The following is a 26,352-nucleotide window of genomic DNA, read 5'->3' as shown; positions in this document are numbered from 1 at the left end:
TTATCACTGTAGATTTCCAAGTGAGTGAACAGACTGGACAGTTCATCTTAGGGTATAAACTTGTCCTGGCTACTTCATCTAGACAAAGCCTGGTTCTCACCAGCTGTGACACCAGTGTCTCTATTCTGGGAACAGTGTTTATTCCCAAACTTACATTCTGTCTGTGTAAGATAGCACTTGGTCGGACAGTCCGTGTGAGAGATTTGTTATAAAATGTTACTAACCTATGAAAGCACAGACCTCTGAAGAGATGATTGGCCATGGTGAATCTGTCACATAGAGAGTAGACAGCATTAAATATTTCCGCAAAACATATTAGTGCATTTGTGAAATGCTCTCAATAAGATGATACACAGAAATGTGGATATAAAATTTAGCCTATAATATGATCTCAATATAATCAAACATTTGTGAAGAAAAATCTGTTACTGTTAGCAGGTCTTTGCTGTAGGATAGTTTGATTTATTTGTCTTTTTATATTTCCCAATAATTCCACATCACTGTACTCAGTAGGTGGGTTTCCCCTTGGTTAGGCATTTGGCAATGTTTGGTGACATTCTGTTTGTCACATCTTGGGGGAGATCACTGCTGGTACCTCATGGATAGAGGCCAGGGATGCTGGCAGACAGTCTGCTCAAATTGTCAGTAATGCTGGGGGGACAGGGGCGGGGGGCTGTGCTCTATGTTAGATACGTATCTTATTTATAGTTAGGAAAAATAGGACATTAATACCAGAAGGAAAAGGCTTAAATGATAAGATACAGAAATCAATTTTTTTTTATGCAGACTACATTTAAAAAAAAACTATCAAATATTATTCACTTAAATACAAGACACTGTAGAGATGCAGCATTCACTTCTGGTCATCGCTGTAATTCACGGTCTGAGCTTCGGAATGTGAGCTTTGCCGGGTGGGAGCCTCGGGCTTGGCCTCCGTCATTGGAACCTGAATTTCCCCAATTGTGAGCGTTTCTGGAGTTTGTTTTCTTAATCCTCGGTTGGCTTATTTTTGGATCTAAATTGAAGCCTGAGCACAACCCATATTCAGTAAAGCTTTTGAGACAAAAGAAATTCGCCTGAATGAACACTTATGTGAAAATACTTTTATTTCTCATCCTGGCAAAATTCCTAAGATTTAATGAGGTGAAACCATTTTCAGAAAAAAAGCAAAAAAAGGAAGAGGTCTAGTGATGTGAGAACACAGAGGGAAAAGAGCTGCCAGGCCGAGTGCTCTGCGGGTCGGGGCCGGGTCGGATGGCTGCCTCCGAGATGCCCTCGACACAACCCGAAACAGGTCGTGTCCACATTATGATTATAGATTTTCATCTGGCTTCGGGCCCAGAATAACCCAACACGATCGTGTCATTGTGAAGGGCATTAGTTATGAGTGATCGAGGTTCAATTTTCCAGTGTGTTGATTTGTGCGCAAGCCTGCTTAGTTCCCGCTGTTCTGTGCGGATGGTGAGCCTTTCAAGCCCTCTGTCGTCTCCAAGGTGCTGTTTCCCCGTGGCATCTTCAGCATCAGCTCCACAGCTGTACCCTTTTTGAGCCCAAAGATGGTCACGTGGGTGGGGTCACCGCTGTGGTGGAAACTTACCACATCTCTTTGGATGGTGGCCCTGGTGGCTGTGCCACGTCAGAAAGCCCGAGACAACAGCAAAAGTACCTGCCTTCTGGCCTTCACTACAGTCCTCAGTGCTGGCTTTTCTCTGCATCCAACAGTCGACATTTTTGGGGAGGGTTGCAGTTGAGCATCACTTTCAGAAACATTACGAGGAGCCCATGACTCTTCCTAGAAAATGAGGGAAACTGCAGGACATGCTCAGTAGTCACGAGAACCCGTCCAGAACTGGTGCTGACCAGGGACACTCAGGGCGACCTCGGCCCTCGTGATGAGCAGCCTTGCTGGAGTACCTGTTCACACCCCCAGTGGGCTGGCCTGTTCTGTTTTGTCATTAAGCCCCACACCACCCTCACCAGGTAGGTGGCTGTCACTTTTCCAGCGTTAGTCACAACGCTCTCAGGTTCGGGCCGTCCCTCTGGAGTGACGCGGCTGAACGTGGTGAAGGCAGACTTGCAGTTCAAGGGCTCCGTCTCCCAGGCCCTGAGCACGTGCTCATTCTGGCTGCTGTTTACCCTTTGTGGAAACTCAAACCCTCTCTGTGCTTGGAACAGATGACAGGGAGATGTCCTTTAAAAATAAAAGTTACTAAAAAAGTGAGTTAAATCCTCAGCTGAAGTTTAAGAATTTGCGTGGAGGTATTTCATTTGAAAACTTAGTTTCCCAAAACTTGTAGTGCGCTACAATTATTTTAAAAAGAGAGATTTAAAGAAGAGACCAAACAGTCAATGTTTGTTTAATTCTCCGGTGGTGTTACCCACCCTTAATCTCATCCTGGGCGATTCAGTGCAGAACCTGCCAGTGTGCTTGCCCTAAGATGCTCCTCCCTTGTTATGACCCCATCTCAACTTCAGTGGGTGTCTTCTGTGGTTTTCCTTTCCTCCTTCATTTGGAGTTGGAGAGGTGGGAGTGCAAAAGGTTATTCATCACAATAAGGAAAAGTTTTTTTTAACAATCTGAAATTGTTGAATTAATAAATTGGTGTGTTTCTTTCCATAATTAAAATGTGCTACCTTCCCCTCTTGGTAGATGGAGGGTATCAGGAAAGAGGTTAGGAGAGGGACTCGGAGACCCTCTGCTTGGCCTTTTGGGTGCCCGATGTTTGGAGGTGTCCAGTGGACCAGCCTCAGTGGGTGTGGAGGATGGAGCTGGGGTCGCTTCATCACGGAGCATCACGTGATGTGCACCGTTTCTCAGAGCTTATTAACGTGAACAGTGAAATCTGTTCTGTTTGCATAAAAGGCGATCCGTTTGGGGTGCCTTTACCAGGTGTTTAGGGTGGTAAAAACTGAATAAAGTCCAGTCAGTGGACTCGGCTTTGCACTTGCCGGTACCTGTGGCCCCACTTTTGTATTGTATGTTCACATTTACTAAAATACAGTCAGTGTGTTGTTATGATTCTTTCTCGAATCAAAGATTTAACATTTAGGCAAGATTTAACCTTTAGGCAAGATTTAATTAGGCGTGCATCTTTTTCAAGCTTCCCAGTGCATTTTGATGAATTTGTTAGTGAATTACGTGTGACTGATGTATATAAAATACATGTATATCATCTGGGCTTGTGCAGACCTCCCTGGTGTTCCCCCTGCTGCGGTAACTGGTTCATTTACTGTTGTCCTGGTGCAAATTGTAATTGGAAACTGGTAGATACTTCAATAAGCTGATTAGCTTCGGGTAACTATTTGCATGTTATCCTGCACATTTGAAGTATTGAATTGCAATATTTCAGTGATGTGGCAGCCAAAACAGTTAAATTGTTGTAGTGAACAATGAATGACTTGCAATGAGAATGAACACATTTCTTGAAAGACTCTTCTATGACATGTAAACAGTGTGTTCCCGTTTGATAACTACTGTTTTTCTCTTGTTCCTTTTTTGTTTTTTATTTATTTATTTTTTATAATTTGCTGCTTGGCATTGTAGGAAGTGGAGGTTTGTATTCAGCTTCTGTATTTCATATTTTATCTTAGATTTTATATGAATCTCTACCTTTTAATTACTCAGAATACACTCAAGTCACGTTATTTTTCTCTTTAGGATGATTATTTCCGCACTTGGAGTCCAGGAAAGACCTTTGAGCCAGGTAAGAACCTAATTATTTAAAAAAAAATTGTTTTACATGTTTACAGTTACTGTTCTTAAAAACATGATGTTGATTGTCTGGTTAGATTTTAAAATACTAAATAGGAGAGCTTAGATGAATGAAGAATTTCACACAATAGTAACTTTCATTTCAGAATAATACAGTTAGAAATAAATCAATTAGTTATCGTGACTGTCAAGCTGTCTCTCATTTCAGAGTCATGTCCTGGATTACTGACCTGCTGGGTCTTAGTGAGACCAGAAGGGAAGGTCTTGCAGGGGACACTGCGCACACAGTTCATGGTCCTGGCACGCTCTCTTGAGACAGAGGCGCAGGGCACGCACACACGGGGGCAGGAGCGCTGCCCTGGCTGCAGTGAGGATGGAGACGCCAGTCTCAGCACGATCATAATTACCTCAGTAACTAAACAGATATGTTTACCAAACCATACACTATTAGAGCCAGACCCTTCCTTCCAAAGTTTGAAACAAAAGACATTTCTACTTTACACTGGCTACAGTCACCTCACAAAGGATGGTGCTCCATGAAGCAGTATCATTTAAAAGTTGGAATGGTTTTTAAAATGAGCCCTGATATCCAAACTTGTGACTTGATATTTGGGATGAATCCTGAACAGCTACCCTCTGAGTGAGAACCAGCCTGGATGGGCCTGGATGGGGACTGCAGTCAACCAGATGTGAGCCTTCAGTCACACCCTGTCCCCCCGTAACGTTACTTCCTTTGCTGTGTAACTCACATGCCTTCCCTGTTACCATCCAGTGCTAATTTGTGGTAGGTCGGGGAAAGGCACTGAGAGGCAGGCCGACCTTGGCTCTGGCTCCACACCCTGCCCTCTGCAGAGCTTGTGCGCTCACAGATGGAAGGTTCCTGGCAGCCCTGCATCCAGCACGTCTGTTGGTGTCATTTTTCGAGCTGCATGTCCTCATTTCCTGTCTTGTGTCCCATTTTGGTAATTCTTGTGTGATTTCAAACGTGTTGGTCTGTGATCAGTGATGTGACAATTGTGGTTGTTTTGGGCACCAGGGCCTGCACCCCTAGAAGACTGCGAAATTAGTACCGTGTGTGTGCTGACCACTCCACCCACTGCCGTCCCCGTCTCTCCCTGTCCTCAGGCAGCAGGGAAACTAGGACAGTTAGTGACCCGCTGGTCTCCTCCGAGTGTCCAAGGGGAAGGACGGTCACATGTCTCTCTGCTCTAAATCGAGAGCTGGACGTGACTAAGCTCAATGAGGAAGGCACATCAAAAGCTGAGACAGGCCAAAAGCTGGGCCTCTTGAGCCAAACAGCCAAGTTGTGACAGCAAAGGAACGTTCTTGAAGGAAGTTAGATGTGTGGCTCCAGTGAACGCAGGAATGAGAAGAAAGCCAAACAGCCTTCTTGCTGATGCGGGGATGATTTAGGGGCTGGAGAGAAGACCCAGCCAGAAGCAGCACCCGCTTCGGACGAAGCCTCGCCTGGAGTCAGGCCCCAGTTCTGCTCGGTCTGTGCCTTCTGGGAGGCGAGGAAGTTGCAGGGAGAAAGGCTGAAGCTGGCAGCGGCTGGTCCATGAGGTTTAAGGGGAGGCGTCGTCTCCATGGCACCGCAGTGCAGGTGGGGCAGCGGGTGCTGATGGAGAAGCTGCGGCCGGTTCTCCAGAAGGTCCAGCTCAGGTTGCGCTCGAAGGGCCCGCTGAACACAGAACTTTCTTACGTGGATGAAACAGCCTCTTTTGGAAGAGATGCCGCTGGGGATTTTCAGAGCTGGAGGCAAGTCAGTGCCTGGCGTCAGAGCATCGAGACAGGCTGACTCTCTCACTAGGGGCCAATGCAGCGGGCGACTTGGAGTTGAACTCAGTGCTCAGTTGCCATCTGAGCACCCTACGGCCCGTAGGTTTACGCTCAGCCTGCTCTGCCTGCGCTCTGTGCCTGGAACGGCAGGGCTGGATGGCAGCAGACATCTGTGTACAACACAGTTGCTGAATATTTTAAACCCACTGTTGAGACCTACTACTCAGAAAAAAAATTCCTTTCAAAGTATCACTGCTCCTGGTCACCCAGGAGCTCTGATGGAGACAGACAACGAGACCCACACTGTGTCCGTGCTCACACGGCACCCAGCCTGCAGCCCGTGGATCGAGGAGTCGTCCTGACTTCCACGTATTACTGTGTAAGAAGCACATTTTGTGAGGCTGTAGCTGCCACAGACAGCGATGCTGCCGATGCATCTGGGCAAAGCCAACTGAAAGCTTTCCAGCAAGGATCCACTGTTCTGGATGCTGCTCAGAACATTCATGATTCATGGAAAGAGGTCAAAATATCCACATTAACAGGAGTTTGGCAGAAGTTGACTCCAGCCCTCATGGTTGACTTTGAGGGGCTGAAGCCTTCAGTGGAGGAAGGAACTGCAGATGTGGTGGAAAATCAAGAGGACGAGAATTAGACATGCAGCCTGAAGATGGGACTGAATTGCTGCAAATTCACGATAAAACTCTAACAGGTGAGGAGCTGTTCTTACGGATGAGAGAGTGGCTCCTTGAGACAGACTCTACTTCTGGTGAAGACACTTTGAAGGTGTCTGGAATGACAAAGGATTTAGAACATGACGCAGGCTTAGTTCGTAAAGCAGAAGCAGAGTTTGAGATGACTGACTCTAGTTTTGAAAGACGTTCTCCTGTGGGTAAAATGCTGTCAAGCACCATTGAGAGCTGCAGGGAAATCGTCCGTGAAAGGAAGAGTCAGTCGATGAGGCAGACTTCACTGTTGTCTCCTTTGTAAACAATTGCCACAGCCCCACCCCCCTCCCCAGCCTCCAGCAGCCACCACTGGATCAGTCAGCCATGGTCACCATCAAGGCAGGGCCCTCCACCTGCAAAAGGCTTGAGTGTCTGAAAGCCCAGAGGAGAGTTCTTGATTTTTTTAGCAAAGAAATGCTTTTTCATTTCATGTGCATTGTTTTTTAGACATAACACTATTATACAGTTAATAGGCTATAGGATAGTGTAAACATAACTTTTGTACACTTCAAAATATTTTATATATAAAATATATTTTATATTTATATTCTCTAATTTTATATTTTATTTAAAAGATCGTGTGACTCACTTTACTGCAACATTTGCTCTCTTGTGGTCTGGAGCCAAACCCACAATGTCTCTGAAGTCTGCCTGTGATAACGTGTGGACTGAGATATACTCGCAGGCTTTCTCTGAAACTGAATTTTTATGATAGAATCGTAAACCTTGAACAGTTGGCGTTGTCTGTGAGGTGGGTGTTAGCACTTAGAGCGTTGCAGGTGACGGATCCAGTTGCAAAAAGTCGCTTGTCTTTTCTAATTTGTGTGGGTGTGGCTGTGCTGAACTGCAGTTTATCTCTTATTTAAAAAAAAAAAGATTCTTTGAGGGAGGCTTCCAAGTCTTGACGTACTGGTAAGACTGACTTATTTTAGTATTCAAAGGAGTTTTCAATATAATGATGTGTCAAAAATACCATATTCATCAAGCAGAGAGTAGCTCATGGCATGATACTACCTAACATGTGTGAGGTGGCCTGTATCCAGTCACTGTTCTGAGTGTTTGGTGTGTTAGTTCATTTAATCTTCACAGTCAGCCGCCTGGGGGCAGTGGAGTGCGGCATCGCCCCAGGTCACAGCTCCGCAGTGGGGCAGAGGCAGCACGTGGGTCCAGGCAGTGTGACCCCCGCACCCCTTTCTGAGCCACTACGTGGTACTGTCACTTGATGGTAGCGCTAAAATGAAATCATGGGGTGTAATTTTGTGAAGATTGTGCTTTAAAAATAAGTATCTTAGAATGTTAGAAATAGATTGAATGTTTGCTTTGTCTCTGTATTTAAAAGGAAACTTTGTAGACCGTCAGACCCTGGGTTTTGACTGATGGAACATAGAGTTGGTAAACATACATGGGAGAGTTTTGTTTTAAAAAAAAAGAAAAATGGGAAAAATTAGATTGAGATGCAAGTATTTTTTTCCTTCCCTTCCCTTCCCTTCCCTCCCCTCCCCTCCCCTCCCCTCCCCTCCTCCCCTTCCCTTCCCTTCCCTTTTCTGTGTTGAGTCAAATTAACCAACCCATTTGTAGACCACAGTGAGGAGAGAGGCAAATGGAAAATCATCCCGTTCCTGTCTGGCTTGGAATGAAATGGTGTCGTCATTTGGATGGAATAGACTTGAAATAGGTTAATTTCTCACATTTCTTGTTCTTTCTGATGACAGAATCATTCATGAACTATCATTTTCAGAATCTGATTGAGCAGCTGAACATAGAACAGAAGACTTTTATGAGTTTATAATGTTAATATGCTACGTTTTTCATTGGTTATGGACATCCACATCATTTCAGTATAAATTGATTTTACCTAGTATCTTTTTTGGGGATCTTGTTTATTTCTGAAAAGAGCCAAGAAAAAGTTAGCTTAGCGTGACATTTTTATGATGATATTTGAACCATTTTTACCGTATTCATTTGAAATTATATTTTACTTCCATTTCTGTGATTCTCCACAAACTATAATGTTACTTAATACTTCATAAGACTAATGGTGTGAGTTTTCATGACAACACTTCTCTTCACGTATGTGCATAAATACACCCACAGGTACACACACACAGATACATAGTTACACATGCACACGCACATTTGCACCTGCAAGCTTACTTCTAGGTTAAAATCAACTGATTATGACATGTGCCTTCTGATTTTGTTATGACAAATTTTCCATCTCATGTGAGTTTCTTTCTATTAATCAGAACATTCCCACTTTTTCAACCACTAAAATAGTAATTGTTTTGGAAAAATATAATGGTTTTAAAGGAATTAAAATAAAACTACTTTGGTGATGGTAAATTTGCTTTAAAGTTAGAGAAAGCATACTCACGCCGTAAGTAAATTGCTTGGTGCTCTCTACTTAGAATTTTCAGAGGGGGAGGGTACAGCTTAGTGGTAGAGCAGGTGCTCAGCATGCATGAGGTCCTGGGTTCAATCCTGGCACCTCCATTAAATAAATAAATGAATAAAAACCTAATGACCTCCCCCAAGACACAATTAATTAATTTAAAAAGAATTTTGTGCGCCGTTAGTTCCGTTCATTAGTTGACACAGCATAAATTGACTGAAAGACAGTTTTATTGAGGACGGGCATCTTCTTGAACACGGCATAAAAGTTTTGTGTTTGCTGTGGGATGAACCCAGAGTGGTGGCGTGGATAGATTTTAAGTGACTTAATAAACGCTTTGATAGATACGTCGTAGCTTTAAAAAACATTCACTTTTTCCCCCTTTCACTACATTATTTCTGCCTTGTCTTTCGGTCACAGATTAATTTGGGTAATAGGTTGCTGGAATTTTTAGCCGTATTTCTTAAGAGGTGTGTAAAGAACCCATTTGTACTGAAGTGCTGGGTCTGTCAGGAGCACGTTTAAGGCAGAAGTCATTTTCTCCTGCATTTGACGTCTAGGAGCCCCGAGGAGCCTGAGCTAATGTGCTGCTTCTCCGCTCTCACTCCCCAGACCAGCCTGGAGTGAGTGATAATCAGTCAGCTAGTCATAAGCGGGAATGAACTGATCAGAGATTCAGGCAGATCGGCTCCACGTGGCTGGGTGCTTCCCGCTGGTGCAGGTGTTGGGACGTGGAATTAGGGCGAGGTGTTTCCATCAGCACTGTGTGTCACAGCGGTTCCTGCTGGGCTTCCTTCCTGAATCTGGACCCTCGGAGAGGGCAGCCTGACTCCTCCTGGCTGCTTACGCTGTGTCTCAGTTCAGCACAGGTTCCTGCAGAGGCGGTGGCTGGGAACTGTTCTGGGACAGAAGTGTGTGCAGCCTGGTGTCTCCCGAGCCTTTCCTGCAGGGATCAGGGGCTGAGAGGACAGCCAGGCACATCTCCACTGTCTCTGTCTTTCTGGGAGCAGTTCTCAGAGTTTCCCAGATCCCTGTAATTTCTCTGCTCATTTGCAAAGCGTCTCCCACGCCCCGACAGTCACAGCTCCATGTGTCCCTGCGGCTGGTCTCTGGCTACAGAGGAGGAGCTACTGAGACCCCGCACCTGGCGCTTTGGTCCCTCAGCGAGCAGAGCTGGGGTCTCACAGCCACCGTTACCTCTGAAACTGAGGAGATTTGGCATTTGAGCAAACGCATCCCAGAACTCATGTGTCCCTTCCTGAAGGGCATCCCTGTGTTCCTCAAGGTGCAGTGCGTGTGGGAGACAGTGAAGGTCCTGCCTCCCTCCCCGGGGCCCTAGCCTTCGTTGTTCAGGAGCGCTGGTTTTGGCGTGTTCGCAGACGGTGTTGCTGGTGGTCTGGTCAGCAGGTGGGGCTGCCCAGCTCCCAGCAGAGCATGGTGGTCCCTAATGCCACTCTGTCCAAGGGCTGAGGCCTTGGGGCACTTTTCTAGTGGAAAAATGGTGTTCCTGGAATTGAAATTCAAAGATGCTTTCAGCCATTTAAACATGTAGATTCTGAACTGGTATTTGATCAACTCACAAGGATCGATTTCAGACTTGTACCACTTTGGACAAATACGTGCTCAGTGTTCAGGGGCTACTCGCCACGTCACTTACGTCCTACATCAGTTACATCACCGGTGCTGGCAGCCTTGGCTCATGGGAGCCCTCTGGAAAACCTGCAAAAACCTGTATTCATCCTGGAGACCGACAGGGCGTCTATTCACTCTCTGTCAGAACATAGAGCTACTCAGAGCTTCTGGGTGAGAAACGTGTTTCCTCTTCACGGCCAATCCTGATTTCTTTGTACAAGGATGGTATTCAATTTGTTTTACTCCCAAATCTATAAAATACAGGAATCAAGACATTTAGATCCTTTTGTTCTTTGTCAAAGAGTGCGGCTTCTCCATGGAATAAGAAAGACTGGAAAAGCCTATGTTTTTAATTTATAAGATGTGGTCAAGATTAACGACACTCCATTTGGTCCCACAGGCGTGCGAGGAGGAAATTATGTTTATTCCTCTGCAGTGACTCTGTGTCACTAAACTGTGAATCAAGTTTATAGAGAAGGATGTTGATCGGATGCCCTTCAACGATAAATAAGAAGTGATATTTTTATCTCAGACCTTGTTACTCTAACAGGACTGTGAAGACTGAAAAAAAAACAGTAGAGATATATAGGAAATGACATTCTAGCAGGAACTGCACTGGATGAAGGAGTGAGTTTCAGTCCTGCCTCGCGTGAGAATCAGTTAAGCGCTCGAAGTTCAGCTGCCAGGCTTGGTCCCTGAACTTTTGATTCAGTTTTTAGGGGCAGATTCTGGGCACTTCCTGCGTGTTTGTGTGTGTGTGTTTTATTTATTTATTTTTTAATGTGATAAAATATACACAACATAAAATTTACCATTTTAACCATTTTGATCTGTACAGTCACATCGTCTGTTACAGCCCCAGTGTTTCTCCTCATCTGCCCCTGCGGGTGGGTTCCCCTCTTGCCAGGAGCTCAGGGGGTGGATTCAGAGCCCGAGTCAGGAGGGGAGTGACCTGAGTGGGGGGTCTCATTGGACGTGCAGGGCGTTTGACAAACACCCGAGGAGGCTGGACAGCGTTGCTGTGGAATCTGTGATCTGGCTGATTAAAACGAACCACAGTGGATGTCTTTGCTTTCTCCTCTATTTTTAGAGTGACCAGGAGTCAACTCAGGGAGGAGCCAGCCAAGCAGCAGTGGTTTCAGATTCCTGACCCAGTGGTCTGTCCTGGAAGCTGCATCGTTTATAAGCCTGTGTTTTCACCCGGGTTACCCCTTGGTAACGGTCCAGTCCTTTCAGGCAGTAAGGATGAAATAGAGGACCAGATCCAAACTCATCCAGGGAGGAACAAACATTCAAGGTGACCCCTGAGGCTAAAACTGAAAATCCTGGGGCAGTTTGAGTCTCTCAGGCCTCTGGTTGTTGACATAACAGGGTAACAGGACCACGTCCCTCTGCTCAGGATAATGTTTTTTAAATTTTTTTTTGCCGAAGTATAGTTGATTTACAATGTTAGTTTCAGGTTTTCAGCAAAGTGATTCAGTTATGCATACACATACATATATATATTTTTTTCTTTTCAGAGTCTTTTCCATTATATGTTATTACAAGGAATCGAATATAGTTCCCTATGCTATACAGTAGCTCCCTGTTGTTTATCTGTCTGATATATAGTAGTTAGTATCTGTTAATTCCAAACTCCTAATTTACCCTCCCCTGCCCTTTCTCCTCTGGTAGCTGTTTTCCACGTCTCTGAGCCTGTTGTTAGTTTGTAAATAGAATTTGTATCATTTTTTTAGATTCCATATATAAGTGATATTATATGATATTTGTCTTTCTCTGTCTGACTTCACTCAATATGATAACCTAAAATGTCCATCCACAGATGACTGGATAAAGAAGATGTGGTGTGTGTGTGTGTGTCACACACACACACACACACACACACACACACACACACACAATGGAATACTACTCAGCCATAAAAAGAATAAATTTGCAGCAACATTGGTGGACCTAGAGGTTATCACCTGATGTTTTTAAAATCATAGAAATCTAGAAAGTCATATTGATTTTCATTAGAACATAGACTGATATAAACAACATGTGATTTTCTAACTGCTCAGTGTTAGTTGCTGTTTCATGGTAAAGGACTGTACTTGGCAGAGAAGTTTGAAAAAAGGGAATAGGGAGGTCCTTCCATTTAAGAAGTTCTGTATTTCAAAGGACAACACTTTACCACGAGTCTCTTCTTTTGAGAGTCCACTGAATAAAAGTAAAGATCATCCCAAATAACAGTCAGCATAAATATTTTAAAGTGATTTTTTGTGTTTTCCCCTGTGCCTGGTTTACAGTAGGACTGAAAAGTATTTTCAGTTGAGCCCTGAGTCCGCACAGGGCTGTACCGGGACAGAAGCAGAGAAACAAGGTCGGGGAGACGTTGGCAAGCTCGAAGCAGGGGAAACCCCAGACTTTGGGTTTTTCCACATAACTTAGGACGGAGTGAAAAAGCAGATAAAGATAATGAAGCTGGACGGTCAGAGCTCAGTGTCTGAGAGACACGCTGGCGTGTCATGAAGGTGCACGGAGCAACTCAGAGCCTGGGTGGTTTGTGCGTCTCGTCAGGAAAGTCCTCTCCTGTCAGTGTGTAACGGCGTCAGCAGGGAGATTCTGATTTAACTTTTGGCAAGATATGTCAAATAGTCTTTCATAAAAATGTTAAATATGAAGATGGAAAACAGGATTATTTCACTGGGAGTTGCATTCAGCCGAAGCTCCAATATAACACTTGTCTATAAGGATTTTATTTAAGCTGTGGTGGAGAACTCAGTTTGGGTCCTGGCCGATGAGGGACAAGGGTGTGGAGGTTACCGGGGTGCAGGCGGCTTCGCACGAGGCGCTACGCTGAACTGCGTGGAGCAGCGGGAGTCGGAGAGAAGTGGGCGCGCGGGTCCGCAGGGATTGCGGCCACCGTGTTCCCGTTCAAAGTCGGAACATCTGACTCTTGGGGAGGAGAGGAAGACTTGGCTGAAACAGGACAGGTCCGGTTCCTGAGGCAGGACGGCGGGAAGGTCTGACCGCAGGGATCGTGGCCGGGAAAGGAGGCAGAGACCAACGACCAGACTAAGGGAGCTAGAGACCGGGTGTCAGGGTCGGAGAGCAGCCTGGGGCCGCGCGGGACCCAGGGTTGGAGGCTGGTGGGAGGCTGTGTCGTCTCTCACGGGTTCATCCGCTGTCCTCACGCCACACCTGCCCCTTCACACGTCACCCTTCTGTCCACAAGGGTCACACGAAGGTGTCAGGATAACCATATGGAAACAGTGAAAGCCAGAAAGCAGCCAAAAATCCAAAAGCCAACAGATAACGTGCCTGCACGTCAGATCTGGGAGGGATCTGCCATCTGTAGAAGCAGCAGCTTTTTTCTGTCCTGAGACTTCACCCGGTGTGTTTTCCTTCCGTTTGGAGAAAATCTACTTGTGAGGCTGACGGTGTCAGCTCTCTTGCTCACGAGTCACTAGTTTAGTTCTATTTTAAACTTCCGCTAAATAGGTTCCCATCAGGTTTAAACTAATTTTTGAAACCAGTAGATTTTATAAATGGATGGATGTTAATTTGGGAATGAATACATTACTCAAAATATACTTAAGTACAAATGTCTTTCTGGACAAAATAATTGCTTAATATATAAAGAGTCTCAAGATTTTAAAATTATATAGAGATCAGTCATCTTTTTATTCAAGAACAATGAATTTTTTTCCCAGCCTGAAAGCCACATTCTTGTTAATTAGTTCAAAATATCCACCCTTTCAGATAAAGTGAGCATGGCTTTCTGTGCAGATAAGTAAGTGCCAGTCGTCTGGGGGCTAGACCACTGCTGGTTTAGGTTAATGGAAATTCTCGCCAGATACAGATCTCAGAGGCTGTATTTTATCTTCAGTAAAACGTTTGCTGTTGACAGTGCACATGTAAGAGCCATGGTTTTAGCCACAGAGTGTGGCTGCAGCCCCGCGGAGCTGTCAGAACAGCACTGTCACCAGGCTACGTTGTGCTCCGCGTTTCCAGCCTTGTTTATAATTAGGCGGTTACCTTGCCGTCAGTCTGTGCTTTCAAACCGTATCTCCATCTTTCTATTAAGCAGAAGACACTCAATTTCTCACACTAAGAAACACAGCTGTGCCTTTTTTCCCCCATAAGTTAGTAAGTTTAATTTTCAGCAGTTTCTTTTTTGTTTTTAAATTTTTTAAGATAAAGGTTGGGTATTTGGATTCAAATTTCATCCCTAATTTCTCAGCTTTATTGTCTTGTTCAAGAGTGATGTTTTAGAGATGAAAATTAATATTGTTCTATATACATATAATACATTATTTTGTCCCCTTGTTCTAGATTGGCTACACTTTTATTTAAGCGTTCTAGAATTCAAGAGAATTCAGAGGGTTTTCAGAATCTGGAAGTCTTTTAGTTCCAATATTCAGATTCTTTCTGAAAGTTTTCTATTTTAAGACATTTCAGAAAGAAGGTAGTGGCTACTTCTGTCACTGTTTGTTGTCTTGTGTGACATGTAATTTCTTTTGGATGGGAGGGAAATCTGAAGTCAGGAGTATGTGATAAACGTAGTAACTTATTACTGAACGAGATGCTTTGATTGTAATGACAGCTGATGGATTTGAAGTGCAGTTATCAGAAGAAAGAAAAGGATGGGCTGTGATTTTGTAGAGGAGAGTTTTCATGTAGTGAATTCAGATGGAGAATTAGGACAGCTGAGTGCCATCAGCACCTCAGATAAATTCATGCAGATGCTCCTGGTACCACGGGGTGGAGGCGGCAGGAGGCCCAGCCTTGTGGGCTGTGCCTGTGGGCCCCCCTCCTCGACCTGGCCGGCTGTGTTCCCTGACTCAGCATCGTTTTCCCTTGTGTTTCAGGTCTGTCTCTTTCAGGTCTCAGAGCACTCCCACTTTACTACGTCAGCCAAGCGATGACCCCCCCACCCTGTCACAGGGAGAGTGTGCGGGGACGGTGAGGGTGTGAGCTGTGAGGAGACACTGAGTCACGAGGTCACAATGCCTGACAGCATGAGTCCCCACAGAAGTGCTTCCAAAGAACAAATGTACATTGTTTCTGTTTTCCCAAATACGATGTTACCTTGAACATTTATTTTAAAATATAAGCCCTTAAAAATGCCCACAGGTAAATTACGTTGGTTCTAGTCAAGGATTCCTTCTAGCTTTAAGAAGCCGTGTGTCAATGCTCGGCACTCCTGATTTCCTGCGATAAATCAGGAGTAACGCTTACTGTGATGATGACATCCTGACACTGATACTGTGACTAGCATCTCCTGCCAGTGGCTCTGAACTAAGTTAAATCTCGAGGGTGGCAGTGGGCAGCCGTGCTGAGTCTCTGCTAAGGTCCCACAGTCAGGAAATAAAACTGTTATTCATAATTGAAGAATTCAGATTTCTATGTAGTAGTTTTTCTCAGGAAACTAAAGAGGATGAATTCGAATCAGCCCAAAATAACACAGTCATCCGTCCTGATTGCTTCATTAGCATCTTAAGAGACCATGACAACTGAGACATTTTGTGTGTTTTCCAGAACCTAATTAGAAATGCAACTTACAATTTTTAGAACTGGGTACAGAACACACTGTCCTCAGGTTGGGCTCTTTTCTTCGAAGCTTTTAGTTTGCTTGCTTGTTTGTTTCCCTATGATCGCTAAGAAGGTGGAGGCAATAAACCCATATGTGTTGGTAGAACGCACTGTTTCCTCTCTTGTAGAGGTTGGACATTGTAGCCGTGAGCATGCCTGGTGTTTGTGTCCGGGCTCAGCAGGAGTTCCAGGCGTTGTGTGGCCACGTAGTACCCACTGGGGTGGACGTACAGTGTTTTGTGTGATCTTAGGAGTTGCACAGCCAATTACGTCATGTAACTGATGGAGAAGCCAGAGTTCAGTCCTGTGGTGACTGATGGTGTTTAACTTCTCGCCCTGGTTCCATCCTCTTGACAGCGGGGCTGCTCCAAGCCCCAGGCTCCACCCTTTCTGTTCAGTGTAATGTTTTGTTTATGCAAAGTCACATAAACATCTTTTCAACCTGGTGTTCATTTAAAAAAATATTTCTTATTTTTAATGTCATAGCTCCCAGGTCACTTAAAGCACAAAATTTTAGAGTAAGTTATTTTATACTTCAGAATTAGCCCAGTTTCTTCAATTTATGGGTGAAGACATTAGTAGAGAGCAGTTGGGGCATCATCGGGACTGGAGGTAAATATTCTTTCATGAGACGAGCTGTTTCTGCTGTGTTGGTAGGACTTCCCCTGTGATCCTGTTTCTGGAGGCCCTTTAGTTAGTGGTAACTGAATCAATCACAGGTCTGTTTAGCTCTAATATTAGAAAGAAAATCCCAGATATAAACCTTTATCACAGGATTCAGTAAAATCATACTTATATACTGAGCAACAGATTAAAAATGGAAATCAGTAAAAATAAGGGTTTTTACACATAACCAATTTTTCTGGAATGTGTCTGTTTATGAAAGAAACTCTATTAGCATTCACCACTTTTAAGAGGTTTGGAAAACAATGTGATGTATTGACAGAGACAGAGAATAAGGGCTGAAGAGAATGGTATTTAAAGTCCCCACCCATCTCAACTAGAGTAAGACAGCTCTGGATGAAGTTCAGATGTGATTCGGAGGGATTCTGAGTTTTCCTTACCTGGGTTTACCATGCAGCAGTCAGTTGCACTTGGCACCTTTACAAGAAAGAATACTATTGAAATAAACACTGTGATGTTTGGTATATGTTTATCACCAAACAAATTAATCAAACCATTGCACCTGAAGCTGTGTCGTCCTGGTGGTGGGAGACCAGGTTCGCGTGGGTGGGTTTCTGTGCCTGAAGTGATGCCAAGATTTGAAACCGAGAAAGTCACGGCAAAGATTTGCGGCTGCATTTAATCACATTTAGCACCACGGAACTGGCTGTCAGAAGTCTAATTAGCTGTCAGACATTCGTCTGCTTTCCTTGCCTCTCGCTTGCACAGCCTTTCATGATAACATCTGGCAAGTTTTAAAAAATTCCCTAAAAACCACTTCTTCCTTTATTTCACAGAGTAGAGTTACGGTGACGTGAGTGCTGTCAGGACAAAGGAAGCACGCTTGGTGCTTCCTTGTCGAACCATGAGGGAGGTTTTTAGTGTTACTTTTGAGTTGTTGGTCATTTTTTTTTTTTTTTTGTAAAAGCACTCAGTTAAGTGTAGAGAGAGTTTACTGAGTGGATGCCGATATGATACATGCTTTGATTTGACTATTTAATGATGTTGACAGTTTTCCAGAATTAAACCCAGCTCTCAGTGGCACTGTCCACCTGCTCTTAAACCACGATGAATGTCCACATTAGTCCATTTTTCTCAGTTTTTTCCTCAACTGCTAAAGAGTTCTCTTATCACCTGAATGTTACCAGATGAAATTTAGAAAGGCATATTTGCTTTTGTTGGTTTATACTTGGGAGGATAAAAACATTCCACAACATAAAATTTTGATGATCACAAAATATGATAATATCCAGGTGGTAAAGAGTGATTGTTTACATGGACTAAGAGCAGACTTACTAATTAGTGGAATTTGGTGGCAGAAAAACACAAAATATCTTCATTGCAGTGAAAAAAAAATTATCAAATAAAATTTCCAAACAGCTAAACTATCCTTCAAGAGTGACTGGAAAATAAAAGTACATTCAGGGAAAAATATCATATGAATAGCACAAATTGCACTTGTTGAAAGAACCGCAGAAAAATGTGCTTTAGCAGGTAGAAGGCAGCTGTGTGAGGGGACCCACGGGAGGAGGGGACCGCAGGCGCAGTCGCGGGCGTAAGTGGGGAGGTTGGTCATTTTAAATGTTGTCAGTAATAATAACGGAGAAGATGACCACAGTGCAGCGGTGGGGGTCACGTGCGGTGGGCGTCTCGGCTGACGGTGAGGAGGCTGCCTGTCAGAGGCCGTCTCTGAGGTCCTGGTTCTCTCAGAAGGAGGGTGAACTACCTGCGGTGTGGTCACTGTCACCTGCTACACCAGCTGTGCATGTGAACATCTAAAGGAAGCCGCTGAAAGAGAGTTAATTTCCAAACCAGCAGGAAGGGGAAAGGTACAAAATAAAACCAACACACCATGAGGCAGGAACGGGGAAAGAAAAGCAAAGGACAAAAACTGCAAAATAGGAAGCATAAAATAAAGTGATAAAAGAGTGTCCAATTAAATTAAAAATTACCATAGATGAAACAGGAAAAGAGAGAGGTCATCTTAAATCGACGTATAAATCCACCTTTGGGTTGTGAGAGCTGCCTGTAAAATACAAAAATTAAGACTTTAAAAGAAAGTCATTGGAGGAAAGGTCACTGGGAAAATGCTCATCAGAAGGAGAGCGGCTCCAGCAATGGGGATGTGGCCACCGTCCCCACAGAGGAGGGAGGCGCCGGCGTGGGCTCCATGTGTGCGGGCTGCTTTCCCAGCCCAGCGGTCCACACGGACCAGTGCCGAGTCCCTGACACCAGCTCTGCTCCGTCACCATGGCCCTGTGCCCGTCCTCACAATCAGCTCCTCATCCTTTCTCTGTGGGACGTTTGGCTGGGTTCCCTGTTGACACGCATTCTTCAGAGCATCTCCGTATCTTTTTGTGTGACACACCATCTTACCCCGCTCTCCCACCCAAAATCGCTCCCCAACGTAGCATCACCTGTAAGATCAAACTGCACAAGGTGAGCAGCTTCTGTCTGCCTCTCCCTCCAGTGATGTTCCACCCAGAATTACCCTTCTCTGATCCTGAACAACCTGTCTGTCCCCACACAGGGACTCCTTCCTGCCCCGGTGTTGGTGCGCTGTTCAGACTGGCCCCTCATCCTGAAGTTTCCTTTTTTCACTGTGTGTCTTTCAAAACCTGCCTAAGGTTTCACTCATTCTAATCATCCCCCATCATGACGATACAGTCCTTCCTGTGCATGTCCGTGTGTGTGTTTCCACATAGCTAAACACACACACACACATTTCTACCCAACGGTGTTTTCTAATTCCCCACTTGTCCATCTCTCTTTCAATAAACAGGCTGAGTCTGTGCAGGGCACATGGTGCCAACATGCATGCTAAGAGGCAGTCATCCCCTCTGAGAGCAGAATGTGGACTTGGAGGTCGTTCAGCCCAAACTCTTTTATAGGTGGACTTGGCAGGTTACATAGAGATGAAGGGTTTGAACTGTGTCAGTCTTTGGAAACTGCATCAGTGTTGGGAGGACTGTTTCTGCTGCGTTTCTCCGGCGTTGGCTGTGCTAAGGTGGCTGGTCCATTAGTAACTCCACCAGAAATAAAGTCCAGCGTGGTTTACGAGAGCTTTGGCCCAGGATCGTGGGATTTCGTCTTCTCAAATCTAGGCTTCTTGTGGAAAACACTGAAAATCCAGAGGGGTGTTGTACAGATTCGGGGATCCAGTCTTCTCTGAAAGTTTCTTTCCTCCTTAATACCAGCATTCATTCCCATTTTTGTGTCTTCGTGGAGCTGCCTTTTGCCTTTCCTCTCTCAAAGCACCTGCACTGAACGTGAACGCTTGACGGCGGTTCTGCTCCGCTGGGGACCCAGTGACTTCCCTGCTGTTTCCCGACCTGGCCTCTGCCTGCTTGCTTCTCAGCCCCTCCTGTGGGGACTTCTCTCCAAGTCCTGGTCTTTCCTTGCTGACAGGCCTGTCTGCGCTCACACCTGTTCTCTGTGCTCACCTGCTCTGATCTGGTAGCAAGTGTGGATTCTGTGCTGAAAAACGAGTGTTCTGATGAAACAGGAGAATCCTACATCACAAATAAAATGCGGAAGTTAAAATATAAGGCATTCGTTTGAAATTCAGACTGCTTTTTTCTGAAACAAAACAAAACAGAAATGACATCCACAAACAGAAACAAAAACCAACCCAGGGAAACACTGGGCAGAAGACCTGGATAGACGTTTTTCCAGAGAAGACGCACAGATGCCCAGCAGGCCCAGGGAGAGGTGCTCACCATCGCTGATCATTGGGGATGCACAGTAGGACACCTGTCAGAGCGGCTGCCGTCAGATAGATAAGAAATAACAACTGTTGGAAAAGGCGTGCAGAAAAGGGAGCCCTCGTGCCCTGCTGGAGGGAATGTAGATTGGTGCGGCTGCTGTAGAAATCAGCATGGAGGTTTCTCAGAAAACTGAAAGTGGAGCTGCTGTATGACCCAGTAACTCCACTCCTGGGGACACGCCCCCCAAACTGCAAACATCGATTCACCGATTCACCCCAGTGCTCACAGCAGCACTGTATACAATAGCCAAGACATGGAAACGACCCAAATGTCCATCAACAGATGACTGGATAAAGATGTGACATGTGTACACACACACACACACACACACACGAATACTATTCAGCCATAAAGGAGGATGACATTTTGTCATTTGCAGCAGCGTTTGTGGACTCGGAGGGTAGTATGCTAAGTGAAATAAGTCAGACAGAAAAAGACAAATATTCTCTTATTACTTACATGTGGAATCTAAAAAATAAAACAAATGAATACTAAAAAAAAAGAAGCAGACTCACAGATACAGAGAACAAACCAGCGGTTGCCAGCGGCGGGGGAGGGGCAGTATTGGGGCAGGAGAACAGGAGGTTCAGACTGTCATGCGCGAAGTAAGCTGTGAGGGTGCACTGTAGGGCACAGGGAAGACAGCCGGTGCTTATGGCAATCACCAGTAGAGTATGAGCTTTAAAAATTGTGTGTCACTGTGTGGTACACCTGTAATATGTAATATTGTACATCAACTATACTTCAGTAAAAAAGGGAAAAAAACTGATCAGTTAAGTCCCCAGGTTAGTTCATATCAATCAGGAAGATTATTGAATTACTGGATTAACTGCTGCGAGATTATTAGCAGGAAGGAAGGAGCACAGCCACATGGACTGACTGCTCTGGCTGAAATCTTCCTCAGGGTGGTTGTACTGGGTGCTTGAGACAAAGGTAAAAACAAGAATGCAGAAGAGAACAGATGCCAGTTCTGAACAGACGGGAAGACAGGAGAGCCATGAAGGGAGGAGGTGGTTTATCCAGGGCTCTGTAAGACACGGGGCTGGTTCTGTAAGACGCGGGGCTGGTTCCGTAAGACACAGGGCTGGTTCCGTTAAGACGCGGGGTTGGTTCTGTAAGACACGGGGTTGGTTCTGTAAGACGCATGGTTGGTTCTGTAAGACACAGGTCTGCTTCCAATCCTTGGGCCTCGGCCAAGAGGGAGATGGTTGTGTTACTGTGATTTCAGGAGTAAAATCTCAGTGTCTGTGTTTGCAGGCTGTCATGGTTCTAGTTTTAAGCTGCCGACAGTGTGAGCTCTACTCACAAGTGCAGACGGCCAAAGCCACGTGTGCAGAAAGTGTCTTTTCTGGTTGCAGATCCAGTGTGTCGGCTCCTTCATGTTCTCTTCCTGTCATGTTTTCTGTCTCCTGACCAAGGCTACTGCTCTTTTATTTGTTTATTTCTTAGAATTTCGTGCCAAACGTTCATTAACTACATGTGCTGTATTTGTTCTAAGTTTCTTTCTGCTGCGCAGTTTTTGAGTTCTGATTTCGCTTGTTAGATAGAACAGGGGTGTCAGTGGAACTTCTGGAAAGTCCCGCATGCAGGCTATGTAAGGCAGAGGAGCCTGAAGGGAGCACCTGAGTACAGCTGTGAGTGGTCTGCCTTCATGCGTGGTTACGTCAGCTTCACCACGACAAGTTTATATATGCACTGGAGTGTTTTATTTCAAAGTGGAAACACTCCTTTTTCAGAGTGATGGCCCAAATTAAATGCATCAATAGTGAGTATGTGACACATATGTACATAAAATACAATTGTATGTGCAATGACACTGTTAGGCAGAATTGTTTAATTTTAATCAATATTTAAAAGTGACATTAAAATTAAAAATATATTAAAAATAAAGTATATTAAGGATAGAAATAGAACAGAACATTTTAATGCCTACTGAGTTATTGCATGTTTGTCTCTTATGTTGTCCAACAAGAAATCATACGGTTCTAATGTGTCTTAGTTCTAGGGGACAGTGTTTTAATTAGTGACAACTTAAACTTTGATAGTATCATGAGAATGTTTCAGAAATGTGCATTTTCTTACTAACCTAAGAGTGTTCAACATTTTATAGAGAAAAAATAATATAGTTTATCTTAATTTCTGATACTACTCATTTTTGTTTTCTTTGGATAAATACCCAGGAGTGGAATTCCTGGGTTATATGATAGTTCTGTTTTTAGTTTTTAGAAGAAACTCCATACTGTTTTCCACGGTGGCTGCACCAAATCCTGTTCTCACCAGCAGTGTAGGAGGGTCCCTTTCCTCCATACCTTCCAATTGTCTTTTAAAATAAGACAGGTGTGAGGTGGCACCTCATTGTGGCTTTGATTGGCATTTCCCTGATGTAGAGCGTCTTTTTGTGTGCCTGTGTTACGGAAACAGAAACGACAGGCCAGTCAAGAAACAAGCACCACTCGGAGGGCTGGAGTACTCAGATGTATTAAGCCGGCGGGCTCAGAGGGGCTTCTGCTCCGAAGCTCTGAGCACCTCCAAGACGTGCACATGAGGTTTTACAGGGTTAAGTACAAGCTTGGGGTATTCGGACAATAGGCATGGAACAGCTTTAGCAGCATTATCATCACAAAAGTGGAGGCAGGGAGGCAGCAAACCAACATTCCAAAGCCAGATATGTATCTTTGAAAACCCAGCTGGCTAGCAAAAAACTTGAACAGCAAACCAACACTAATTAACTTAGATTTACAAGTTAGTCCAGCAGAACTCAGATCAGTATTCCGATACTTAGATTTGTGAGTTATCTTGTTAGCCCAGCCCAGCCTCTCCTTCATGTTCCTAGACTTGTGAGTTACCTTGTTAGACCAGCCTGGCTTTTCCTTCACACCTGTAGTCCATCTGCATGTCTTCTTTGGAAAATGTCTGTCAGGTCCTCTGCCTAAATTTTAATCGGTTTTTTTTTCTTTTTTTTTTTCTTTTTTGATGCTGAGTTGATGAGGCCCCTGGGTTAGGGAGCCCAGTATGGGGCTTGGACCCCTCGGCCCCTGCGGAGAGCCTCTGCAAGTTCAGTTATCCTGCCGGGTGCTGGTTGCCCATCTGGGGGCGTGGGTCCTGGTGGCACGGCGACGCTGCCCCCCACCCCTTGCGGTTCCCTCTGTGCTTTAGTTGTGGGAAATTTTTCCTGCTCGTCTTCAGGTCTTTCTCATGGAAGCTGCTTGTGGTTGTAATTTCAGTGCCGTGGGAGGAGGTGAGCTCGCAGTCTTCCTGCTCTGCTGTCTTGGCCACCAAATTTTAAACTTAAACGAATGAATTGGGTAGTATGTGAGTTACATAGCAGCAACACTGTTACAAACAAACAAAAAACCAGCAACAGCAGAATTACACAGTTTTTGTGTTGGCAGCCACCAAAAGAGGGTTTTCCCCTAGAGATATGGTGGTCAGGCACAGACAGTTTGAAAATGAAAAAACATCTCATTTCTTGCCACGATGCATGCAGGCAGCCCCCGCACAACTTGAGACTTTTCTTGGAAATCCCAAGAGGCATTGATGTCCACGAACATTGTTTGGGGTTTCTTCCTTTTTTTTTTTTTTCTACACACCTGCATCCACCCAAGAAAAGCAGAACAGATTATAATTCTTCACTGACACAAAGTGTCATTTCTCCACCTGGAATGTTTAGAAAGCGGTAGTAACTGCAGAAAGTTTTGGTTGTAAAGTTTCTGCTTTGATCACACATCTGATCACAGGGGTTTGTGTGCTTCAGCTTCGAAACAGATGGATGAGACTAAACTCCAGCTCTGTTAACTCTGAGCTGTCAAAGTGGAAGCAAAAAGTATCTCTTAATAGAGGAAGAATGCGAACAAAATTTACAGCTCAAGGCTCTGCCAACTCCCTGATCAAATTGTTTTTAATGGTATTCCAACCTACATTTTACAGAAACTTATTTTAGTATTTTCTGTGCAATCTCTGTCTTTTTTTAAGCTTTAGATCCAGCTGAAGGCCCCTGCTTGAAGGTGAAATGTAGTCACCATGAAGTGTGCACTGTTCGAGGTCCTCACGCCGCTGTCTGCGTGGGCCAGCGGAGGCTCCCCCACCGGTAAGCATCCTTAACCCACGCCCGTGGGTCGAGCGGCACTCTTTACCACGAGTTACTGCCGAGAGTTAATATTTGGCAACATCTGCTGAGCTTTTGTCCCAGTTTTATTGACACAGTTGCAGACCCTTGGCTGATACGATTATGATTCACTTGGGTCAAACATTGTTACCAGTCAGAATTACTGTAGATTACAGAATTTAGGCATATATTGTGAAATAAAGAGGATTTTTGTGAAGATTCGATTAAAGTGCGATGTATCTGCATACTTCTGCTTTCTCAAGTTTAGGGAAAGAAAGTATGTTTTGCACGCCCTCTAAATATTTCTGCTTATGTCTACTCGAGCCTCTGATCTCCCTCAGGGGAGAATTGGGAACAAAGTTAAAGGGAAAGAAAGTGAATGATTGACGTCTATAAAAAAAAGATGAAAAGTCACCAGTAGAGCTGTGAGACGCGGGCTTTCGAGGAGGCGCTTGTCCTGGGGAGCTCTGCAGTCTGTTCCCTGAAGGCTGACTCAAAATCCCAACAAGAAGAGGATGGCTTTAAATACATTATTCACGGTCATCGTGGCTTCCATGAGGCCGGCTGCGTGCTGAGAAGTGTCCGTGGTTTAGAAACGGCGTGTGGTTTGGTGCTGAGTCTTAGGGGCTGGAACACGTCACAGCTGGAAGTGGTGTCGCTGGGGAGCTGCTCAAGGCGCCAGGTGGCCACTCCCTCTGCTACTTGGAAAGGAACCCTGTTAATTAACGAACTCTACCGTGTGATTGGGAACTTAATTCATGTTTTGCTTTTACATCAAGTGAACAAGGGTGTCGCTATTTCGGGTGTGTTGAGATGAATTGCTTTTGGCTTTAGTGTTCTTGCATCTGAATTCTGTGATTCAAACACATCAGCAGACTGAGAGCAAGAACGGTCGAGACGACACCTCAGGCAGTTCTAGGAAACAGCCGGCACTGACGTTTCTTTGAGGTTCCTTGTTCAAGGGAAGGCACGCTTGCACGAAGCTGCCCCATACCCCGTGCTGGATGGCCTGGAGGAAGTCTTTGTTCCCTTTACCAGACCTGTGGTGTCTGGTTGCAGGTACCAAGGCAGCCGGTGCAGCCTGGATGGAGGGTTTGAGAATTTGACACTTGGGCTGGAGAAGCATGTAATGCCAGGGAGGTCCTCGCAGAAGGAAGAGAGTTGGGGAGAGAGAACATGGTGTGTGGATGCAAGGTGTACGAGACTCCAGGAAATAGCATTTTTGTAAAGTCTGTGCCCTTGAAGGAGGGGCTCAGACAGGGAGGCCCTGTGGTCAGTCACGTCTCCCCAGGCAGTCATGGCCTCTGCCTTAGTTAGTTTTATAAGGGGAAAGCAAAACTTTGGGCCAGAAGGTTATTTTTCTGTTTCCTTAGGATTCCAGAAAGCTTCTGAATTTCTTGGAATTCCTATTATTTAATCATCATACTGTTAAAATGTTAGTATGTGAACATGTGTCTAGGGGCGGGGAGGGGGGACTTCTACCTGAGAAATCAGGAGGAGGAGCGTGCTGGAATGAATCCCTAAATGGCAGAGAGTTCATTTCACATGAAAGCAGAACTGTTTTATTTTGAGTTTCTCAGACCCCCGGAAAGGTTTCCGTCTATTTACACTAAACACCTTTGACAAGGTGCTTGGCCCCCGGCTCCCTTGCAGAGAGCAGGAGGGGCCCTCGCAGTCCACAGTGTGCCCAGGCGGGACCGCCCCCTCCAACCACCAGGACCTGAAGCGGGAGAGGCTGGAGGAGCCGGCACAGCTGGAGAGCCAGGGCTCCCCGCAGCATCCTTCCTGGGCGTGTTTGCTGAGTCCAGGCTCTTCACAGCCGTCTCACTGCTCCTCTGACTCACTGGGAAACAAAGACTAACCGCAGGCAAAAAGGATCTTCCTTAACATGACAAAGACTCTCCAATGGCTACAATACTTTGAGTTTCATTGTGAGTCAGACCACCCAGGTTTGTGGGGTGGGGGGTGAGCCAGGCGGGGGTAGGCGCTGGGGAGGG

The 26,352-nt window shown here is 45.1% G+C and overlaps 1 protein-coding gene across 3 annotated transcripts in view; it reads left to right on the top strand.

Moving 5' to 3' along the window:
• Window positions 1-26,352, top strand: part of SPOCK3 (SPARC (osteonectin), cwcv and kazal like domains proteoglycan 3) — a 130,354-nt gene that overhangs the window by 26,711 nt on the left and 77,291 nt on the right. For 2 of the 3 annotated variants that reach the window (XM_072952544.1, XM_072952542.1), the window contains exons 3-4: window positions 3,659-3,704; window positions 24,223-24,337. In XM_072952544.1, coding sequence (XP_072808645.1) covers window positions 3,659-3,704; window positions 24,223-24,337 — 161 coding nt within the window. The remainder of the gene's footprint in view (window positions 1-3,658; window positions 3,705-24,222; window positions 24,338-26,352) is intronic. The other variant, XM_072952543.1, reaches the window with a different exon arrangement.

Source organism: Vicugna pacos, chromosome 31, assembly GCF_048564905.1.
Source record: "Vicugna pacos chromosome 31, VicPac4, whole genome shotgun sequence".
In the NCBI taxonomy this organism is placed as follows: Eukaryota; Metazoa; Chordata; class Mammalia; order Artiodactyla; family Camelidae; genus Vicugna; species Vicugna pacos.
Note: the sequence above shows the minus strand (reverse complement) of the source record. Positions and strands in the feature narration are given on the sequence as shown.